This window comes from Crinia signifera, chromosome 3 (genome assembly GCF_055691185.1).
Source record: "Crinia signifera chromosome 3, ASM5569118v1, whole genome shotgun sequence".
Lineage (NCBI taxonomy): Eukaryota > Metazoa > Chordata > Amphibia > Anura > Myobatrachidae > Crinia > Crinia signifera.
Window position 1 is genome coordinate 29,287,503 of NC_139219.1, and position 9,558 is coordinate 29,297,060.

General features: G+C 48.1%; 1 protein-coding gene across 1 annotated transcript in view; it reads right to left on the reverse strand.

Annotated features, from left to right (window-relative positions):
- The window catches only part of DNAH14 (dynein axonemal heavy chain 14), a 217,272-nt gene that overhangs the window by 105,068 nt on the left and 102,646 nt on the right, over window positions 1-9,558 (reverse strand). Inside the window, exons 34-40 of the mRNA XM_083174857.1 lie at window positions 9,181-9,270; window positions 7,070-7,186; window positions 5,967-6,161; window positions 2,978-3,068; window positions 2,528-2,745; window positions 1,615-1,867; window positions 278-392 (exon numbers count right to left, since the gene is read on the reverse strand). Coding sequence (XP_083030983.1) covers window positions 278-392; window positions 1,615-1,867; window positions 2,528-2,745; window positions 2,978-3,068; window positions 5,967-6,161; window positions 7,070-7,186; window positions 9,181-9,270 — 1,079 coding nt within the window. The remainder of the gene's footprint in view (window positions 1-277; window positions 393-1,614; window positions 1,868-2,527; window positions 2,746-2,977; window positions 3,069-5,966; window positions 6,162-7,069; window positions 7,187-9,180; window positions 9,271-9,558) is intronic.

Consider the following 9,558-nt stretch of genomic DNA (forward strand, 5'->3'; position numbering starts at 1 on the left):
TTTAGGGTGAGGGTACGTCTCTGAGCCTCTTTCAGCGTCACCTCCCAGGAACGACCACTTCACGTCACCTAAGCAAGCCAAGCAAAGTGAACCATGCGAGGCTACGCACTACACTAGTTGGGGTTCCATGTGCTTAGGAGTCTACATTGAAAACCTTTAGTCACTGTTGACGTAGTGCATGTCTACACCGCTCTGAATCAGGCCCACGGTGAGCCAGAGACGAAGGGCGTTGCACCTTCTCAGGACATTGCTCAGATTTCCATGACTATTGTGTTACCTTTTCCTCAGACTCCCGGTCAGGCTTGGAGTGTATGATGTCCGGGTGTCGTTCGCAGACTGCGCCTCGTGAACACTTGATAATGCGGAAAGTTTCTCATTCAGGTCAGAATTCACTATGAGGAAAGGAGAGAGAATTTGGGCGACACACGGAAGGCGCAGCCGAGGAACGCCGCAATACACACCCGTCTGCATACAGTCTGGTGTCTGTCTCGAATTATTCAGCTTATGCCGTAATATACAGTAGATAATCCACATATTATTTCAATGGCCCGATATTTCATATGCGATTTGGCTGATATATCGTATGCGATATCGGCCGATATATCGATGCGATCCTAGGCGATTTTTTACCTGTTCATAATCCCACTATCCACTACGCATGGAGTTGATTTTACATAGTGTGGCCAGCGCAGCGAGCCCCCGAGCCCGAAGCGTGGCGAGCGCAGCAAGCTCCGCGAGGGGACGCGGATTACTGCGCTCGCCACACTATATAAAATCAACTCCATGCGTAGTGGATAGTGGGGTTATGAACAGGTAAAAAATCACCTCGGATCGCATCGATATATTGGCCGATATCGCATCCGATATATCGGGCGCCGTGAAACTACACAAGTACCATTTCAATCAGCAAAAGCTGCTTGTGCTTCATAATTGCTCCATTTTGCAAATATGACTATATTTATTGAAAAAAGTTCAGTCAACAGTCAAAAGGTTGACGTTTTTTTTTTTGACTGTCGACCTTGCCCATGTCGACCTAGACCCATGTCGACCTAATGTTTGTCGACCTAGTTGCTGTAGACAATATGATCCACACCCATGAAAACGTGCCCATTCCCCTGCGTACTCGCGTCGATGCTTGCTCAGGGCCGGTGTCTGATGTCACATGAAGTCAGCGCCCACCCCGAATTCGGCCATCTCCGGCCAAGATAAAAGTCAGTCTAGACTGACTTTTATCTGCGAACAGGAAAAAAAATAATTCGATGGTCGGCGACCATCGATTGATTTTTAGCCTGTGCAGCCACAAGCAAGGGGATGTGTAAGCATACACATCCCCTCGCGTGCAAATGTGAGGATTTGTGCGGTAGGGGGTTGGACATTTGGACGGAGTTTACCTGTTCGCTAGGCTGCGAACATATGCAGCAGGTCTAAATTACCCCAAAATGTATAATATATCCGTAGATAATAAGCTCTTTGTGTATGTGTGTTCTTGGAGACGCCTGTATCCTCACTGTTTTATATGTTCCTGATATTACCAAAGCAGTTTTCTTTTCATGACAGATTCTATTACAACAGATGCACTTTATGTGTCCACAGAATGATAAGTCAGCTCCTTACGCTCTCCGAAGCCTCCGTTACTGCTCATGAAATCAAGGAAAGCATCTAGAATCTTGCACAGGGTCATTACAGGCAGCAGGTCTGGTACAGGGAACGGTAAGTGGCTTCTATTCTTGTGAATGAATTTTATTCCTTCCTCTACACTGATACCGATCAACGTAGTCAAACACTGCACCCCCGTTAGCGGCACCTTGGCGGATATCTTCGATACCCAGGTAATGATGAAGGGCTTCCAGCCCAGATCAACCGGGTCCTGCAGAAAAAGATGCCAGAATGAGACTCTGCTCAGGACACTCAGGCAAACACAAAGGAAATAAAGATGAGGGTGTAAGGGGCCTACACACGGGGAGATTTGCTGAATATCCTGAGTAATGCTAGTTTGCTCAGAATGCTCAGCAAGATTGCACAGCACACAGCGCTGCACAATGCCCCTTAGTAAACAGCACACTTAATTATACTACCATATCCAGGTATCAAACCCATAACCTGTTGCATTCCAGTCAAACACCCTTCTCATTGAGCTATTTGATGCTTCACAAAATGTATGAGATTTACAACTATAGGAATCTACTTGTGCTTTGTAAAAAAAAAAAAAAAAAAAAAAATCAGCATTGCAATTGAGCAGATCTATGCAGTGTGCAGCCACACATCCAATCCTACAGTCACACACTACATAGATCTTTTCAGCTGCAATGTTGATCATTTTTTCACAAAGGAAAGATTCAAAATAGCTACATTTTTTAATTCCTATGCAGCGTCGGATAACACAGTAAGTAGAGTGTTGGGCTGCAATGCCACAGGCGATGGGTTTGAATCCTGGTTATGTCAGCGCCTTGAAACGTAATAAAGGAGAATATACATTAATGATAGACATAGTTGGGAAAAGCTCATATAAGAATGAGAACGGTCTCACCATATAGACCATGGCACAGCGGCTGACGGTAGCCGGACTGGCTTGCGATAGGCTGTCCACCTCAAATATCATCCTCATTCCTTGTGGAAGCCGAATTCTCTCACTGTTGGCCAGGCAAAGTGTTCTTGTGTCATCGAGAACTGTGTTAAGGTTCTCCACCCACATGGTGTCCACTGGTCCGTCCAGAACTATCCAGTACCAGTCTGGCATTGCTTCCCCTAGAAGGCATAATGGGGGTTAATCAAATAGAATAACCTCCGTAATGTGCGTATTTAATACTAGCCGGAATATGGTAGTAATGACTCTGCTACATAAGAAGGAGAATCAGAAGGGACCCTGGATAATGAAGGACACCAGCATGAGGTTCCACGGCCCAATGTGACGTGCTTGTCTCTCTGTTCTAGAGCATTGGTGTGTAATACAATGTTCTTCTGTTAGGGGGACACTAACCTCTAGAATGGGGTGTTATATAGTCAGACAAATCCTCATTTGCAGCCTTGGGAACATCATGGAGACTCTTCGTACTGTTTTCACCAATAAGCTGTTACAGATAACATGGTGACTGTGTCGGTAATATGACTTTGTGATTAAGGTAATAAGTGTCATACATTTCACAGACATGAGATCGTATCACAATATCAGGAAATCATTAGAAAAAATGTTTCCAATTATGAAGTTCTATTTCAGAGGATTCTGTGACAACCCATAACCCTGGTCACTGCCATGGGGTCCTGCCGCCTGTGTGATACTACAGAGGACTCTGTGACACCCCTAACCCTGGTCACTGCCATAGGGCCCTGCCGCCTGTGTGATACTACAGAGGACTCTGTGACACCCCTAACCCTGGTCACTGCCATGGGGTCCAGTCACATGTGTGATACTACAGAGGACTCTGTGACACCCCTATCCCTGGTCACTGCCATGGGGTCCTGCTGCCTGTGTGATACTACAGAGGACTCTGTGACACCCATAACCCTGGTCACTGCCATGGGGTCCCATCACCTGTGTGATACTACAGAGTACTCTGTGACACCCCTATCCCTGGTCACTGCCATGGGGTCCTGCTGCCTGTGTGATACTACAGAGTACTCTGTGACACCCCTATTCCGGGTCACTGCCATGGGGTCCTGCTGCCTGTGTGATACTACAGAGGACTCTGTGACACCCCTAACCCTGGTCACTGTCATGGGGTCCTGCCGCCTGTGTGATACTACAGAGGACTCTGTGACAACCCATAACCCTGGTCACTGCCATGGGGTCCTGCCGCCTGTGTGATACTACAGAGGACTCTGTGACAACCCATAACCCTGGTCACTGCCATGGGGTCCTGCCGCCTGTGTGATACTACAGAGGACTCTGTGACAACCCATAACCCTGGTCACTGCCATGGGGTCCTGCCGCCTGTGTGATACTACAGAGGACTCTGTGACACCCCTAACCCTGGTCACTGCCATAGGGCCCTGCCGCCTGTGTGATACTACAGAGGACTCTGTGACACCCCTAACCCTGGTCACTGCCATGGGGTCCAGTCACATGTGTGATACTACAGAGGACTCTGTGACACCCCTATCCCTGGTCACTGCCATGGGGTCCTGCTGCCTGTGTGATACTACAGAGGACTCTGTGACACCCATAACCCTGGTCACTGCCATGGGGTCCCATCACCTGTGTGATACTACAGAGTACTCTGTGACACCCCTATCCCTGGTCACTGCCATGGGGTCCTGCTGCCTGTGTGATACTACAGAGTACTCTGTGACACCCCTATTCCGGGTCACTGCCATGGGGTCCTGCTGCCTGTGTGATACTACAGAGGACTCTGTGACACCCCTAACCCTGGTCACTGTCATGGGGTCCTGCCGCCTGTGTGATACTACAGAGGACTCTGTGACAACCCATAACCCTGGTCACTGCCATGGGGTCCTGCCGCCTGTGTGATACTACAGAGGACTCTGTGACAACCCATAACCCTGGTCACTGCCATGGGGTCCTGCCGCCTGTGTGATACTACAGAGGACTCTGTGACAACCCATAACCCTGGTCACTGCCATGGGGTCCTGCCGCCTGTGTGATACTACAGAGGACTCTGTGACAACCCATAACCCTGGTCACTGCCATGGGGTCCTGCGGCCTGTGTGATACTACAGAGGACTCTGTGACACCCCTATCCCTGGTCACTGCCATGGGGTCCCATCACCTGTGTGATACTACAGAGTACTCTGTGACACCCCTATCCCGGGTCACTGCCATGGGGTGCTGCCGCCTGTGTGATACTACAGAGGACTCTGTGACACCACTAACCCTGGTCACTGCCGTGGGGTCCCGTCACCTGTGTGATACTACAGAGGGCTCAACAGGTCGATCCCTAAAAAGGTTGACATGGCTTATGTCGACAGGGTCAAAAAGTTGACACACGCAATAAAAGTTGATACATGAAAAAATTAGACATGAAAAAGGTCAACATGAGTATTTTTTGGGTGTCTATGTCAATTTACATCAACATGGACACCGTAAGTGTAATGCTGTGTACACACGGTGAGATTCCCTTGTTATTCGACTTAAGATTCGAGTGCTATGCAATCTTTGCTATCTCTGTACTTTTTACATACAACTCATACAATCTGCATTAGATTTGCACTATATAGTCATTGCTGCCCTGTCTATCTGTGCTGTCACGGGAGTGCGCATCGGGATCGCAAGGTAAAAAACCTGTGCAATCTACATGCAATCTATATAGTCAAAATCTCATGCTGGATTGTACCGTGTGTACACAGCATTACTCGTCCCCTCGCATGGCTCGCTCTGCTTCTGGCACTATAATACCGCTTTCAGATCGCATGTGCAGGGTCGCACCGGGACTTTTAACGGTTCAGTCCCGTTGCGGCCCTGCATGTGCGATCTGTTCACACTGCAAACAGAGAACCGGCAGTATTGCCGGTTCGCTGATGTCATCAGGGGCGCGAAGGAGCATCGGCACATCATTGGGGGTGGAGCTAACGCTTCCTCCTCCATAGAGTGAATGGGAAATGGGTCGCGCGACCCTTTTAACCCGTTCACACCGCACAGCAACACGGCAACGAACCGGTAAGAACTCTGCTTTCTTACCGGTTCTTATTGCAGTGTTGCTACCCATTTGCGGCACCTGGGTCAAGCAGGCAAGAAACGGGCTTGTACCCGGTAATTAGTTGCGATATGAAAGGGGTATTATATTCTCCCTCTATGTCCATGTGGATAGTATGAAAAAAAAATGTGAAAAACTCATGTCGACTCATGTCGACCTTTTCCATGTCAATCTATTGGTTGTTTTGACCTTTTCACACTGTCGACCTAACCTTTTTGATGTCAACATATGACCTAGTGGTGAACCTATTTAGAGTCGACCCCAGAGCTGTATCAGTCCCTGTATACCACAGTGTATGAGGAAGGATATGACACTCACATGTGCTGCAGACAGATCGGCTGTGGCTGTGGTGCCCCCTTTGGACGACTGCTGGGTAAATGTCCGCACGGCGCAGGCCAGGAGCCCATCCGACCACTCCATGGTGTTGGGGTCGATCTCTCCGTACAGCTCTCCCAGAGTCACACACTTGGGGTTGATGGTGAACGTTTCCACTTTCCCTTTCTTCATTATGTTCTTGCAGTTGGATGCGAGAACAGTGACTTATTACACAGCAACAATAATGACATGAATAACCTGACAGTCTACCGGCTGTGGCCCTTCTGAAGGTTAGACGGCAGTCCGTGTGGCCCCTACAGTGCATTCGAGTAAAGCTGGGTACACCAATTAATCTGCAAATATAACCACAGACGGATCGGGCAGCCTGTTTTCCATATGCACTGCCCGATCTGTGGGGACTTACATCACAAATGGGCGGGTGTATTTGCATGCGCCCGCCTACTGAGCTGTCAATCACCGTCGGCTCCTGGCGTGGCTGTACAGGTGGTATGGGGATTGCCCTTACACACAGCACAATGGGCCAATATATCTTTAGATATATCAGGCATCGGCTGTGGTGCACGGCCGACACGATATATATCTGTGAAGGACGCCTTTCACAGATATATCACTTATACACACTGGCCAATGGTGTATTGATAAATCGTCCGTTCAAGTGAGCGGCCTATATATCGGCCAGTGTGTATGCACCTTAAGAAAAGCTGATTGGCTGCATAGGGCAACATCTCCATTTCTTTCTGCCAAGGTTTAATACACCTGCCCAATAACCTGAAAGTTGCCAGTTAGGAGCATGGGAAGTCCCTGATCGTCTATGTAGAGCACCTAGTACCATGATCAGCTGTATGACCGGCAGTGGGTAAGGTTACGTTGATGTTTTTATAATTTTTCATTTAAAAATGCAATCAAGATACATTTTTAACACATGTTTAGTGCAGACAGGGCTAATGGATGCATTGTTGCTATGGGTTACAGCACATGCTGGCTGAAGAGGGTGCTTCCTTCTCAAAAATCACAACCTATTAATAATCCTATTAAGTGACTTACATTGACAGTAAAAGAATATAAATAAATAGTAATGTAATTACAGGAGAGCTTCTGCCTGTGGGAATGGTGGGCAAATGTACCAACGCCTTCTCCAAAATCCTCCTCACTGCCGTCTTTCCTCCTCCGGTGGGACCCACCAGCATCACACCATGACGAGCCTGCAATTAGTTTCATCCACACAGCAATCATGATAATTGTCACCATTACGTTGTGTCAGCTGTCTGGGTGCAGCTCTCACCCGTACACATGGGAATTCAAATGTTTTGTGAGCACCCAAATCTAATGGGGGTCATCAGAGCAATTCAATCAGGGCTGTCTTTTCCTATGGGTTTAATGGGCACTTGCCCATGGGGCCCCAGGTGTATAAGGGCGCTATCCTGATAGCTGAGGATCCCCTTTTTCCAGGGGTACCAGAATTTTGAAAATTGGCCCTGGGCAACTGCAGATATCCAACTTCAAAGCAGCAGTCCACATCTGACCTGTTAATTGCAATTCCCAGTCATATTTCTCAGGTTCTCTCTGACTTAGAGTTTTTCTGAGAGTATATTCCAAAATCTGAGACTCTCCCCTTTCTGTCGACACTAGCGGCTTGTCTCTATCATGCCCAGAACCAGAGATATCAGCCTTCCAGCAGCCGGTTCCTGCTCCAGCTCCAAACGTCTGGTGTGCAGTGTTATATTTTTGTCAATGGATTGCTCTGGCTCCTGATCTCTGATCCCCAAGTTCCCAGCATCTCCTGAAAGTTGGGACTCTAGGTTTTTATAGTATTAAAGGCTAAGAAATCTATTTCCAGATAATGGCGATATCTGCAGTCAAACAAGCTGCCCTTCCCCCGGAAAATGACAAATATTAAGCCCACTCCATTATCCAACCCTCCCCTGCGTATAAAACACCCCCTACCTCCCTGGAAGTCATTTACAAGGGACCCTTCATTCAGCTCAGTGCCCCCTTCCACACGTTAATGTTCTCCCTCCCACCACCTGTGCAGTAAAGGAGTAATTAGCAGAAGTTACTGCTCCAGGTCCTACATGTTGAATGGAAGATAGAGCACCCCCTGCCACCCGTGGGACATCAAAGCTGCTGCTGATAGCACCCCCACCCCTAGGAGGGGAGAATAGGTAAGGGCCCCAGTGCATTGCTTTGCTCAGGGGCCCACACTGCTGTTAAGACGGCCCTGAATTCAACTGTCTTTCTCCTTGGGCATGAGTGATATGTGTGCACCCCCAGAAGTGGCGAGTTTAGCCAAGGAAAGCCCATCCGAAGTATTGCGGGGTAAAACAAATGAATTGCCCCCACAATGTCTCAGTGATGAAAATGGTTTCCAGTGAATTTCTGGGCTACATTCTCTTGAAATTTGGCTTTTGCAAACAAAATGTAAGAAGTGATATCACTGGTATCTAGTAATTTGATTGGCTGCTTTTCCTGCATTCAGTAAGAAGACCCTCTCCCATAGTCTGTAATGACAACCTTCGACAGGACCCACATCTGAGGAAAGGCCCTCTACCAATCCTCATCTCCGTATTCTGTAATGAGACCCTCAACCAGTCCCCATATTCTAGGGCAAGACTATACCCAGATCTTGAGGTAACAACCTCCACTGAACTCCATATTCTGGGGATAGTCTCTCCACTAATAACCACATCCTTAAGTAACACCCTTCACCAATAGCTATATTCTGGGGCAAGACTCTCAACCAGTACCCACATCCTGAGGTAAGACCCTCCACCAATCCTCATATTCTGGGGCAAGACCCTCTGCCAATCCCCACATCCTTAGGTAAAACCCTCCACCAATCCTCATATTCTGGGGATAGACCCTCCACCAATCCCCATGTTCTGAGGTAAGACCCTCCACCAATCCTCATATTCTGGGGACAGACCCTCCACCAATCCCCATCTTCTGAGGTAAGACCCTCCACCAATCCTCATATTCTGGGCAAGACCCTGTGCCAATCCCCACATCCTGAGGTAAGACTCTCCAACAATCCTCGTATTCTGGGACAAGACCCTCCACCAATCCCCATCTTCTGAGGTATGACCCTCCACCAATCCTCGTATTCTGGGACAAGACCCTCTGCTAATCCCCACATTCTGAGGTAAAAACCCTCCACCAATCTCCGTATTGTACACTGATACCCCCAGCAATCCCTTACCAGGATCTGATGATAGAACTGAATGACCTTTTGTGTCTGACTCTCCCAGGACTGGAGACACATCTCTTGCAGAGCTGCAGATATTGCCTTCTACAAACACAGAATAAAATACACATAGTGTCGCACACGCATAAACAGAACAAATGCTCATGGCGGTAATGCCGGCTCCGCTCTACGCCTGGTAATGAGGCAGAAGCACCAATTACAGAGGAAACTGCTTAAACAAAGCAAAGCCTTGTGCTGCTGTAAAATCAGATTATACGTGCGGTGTCCCCGCCGGTGACACAACAGATGCATATATAAGAGAAATGAGAACATTATCTTTCCTCTGTGTGTCCTGGAATATTCTTACCGCCGCACCAATACACCAGATATATA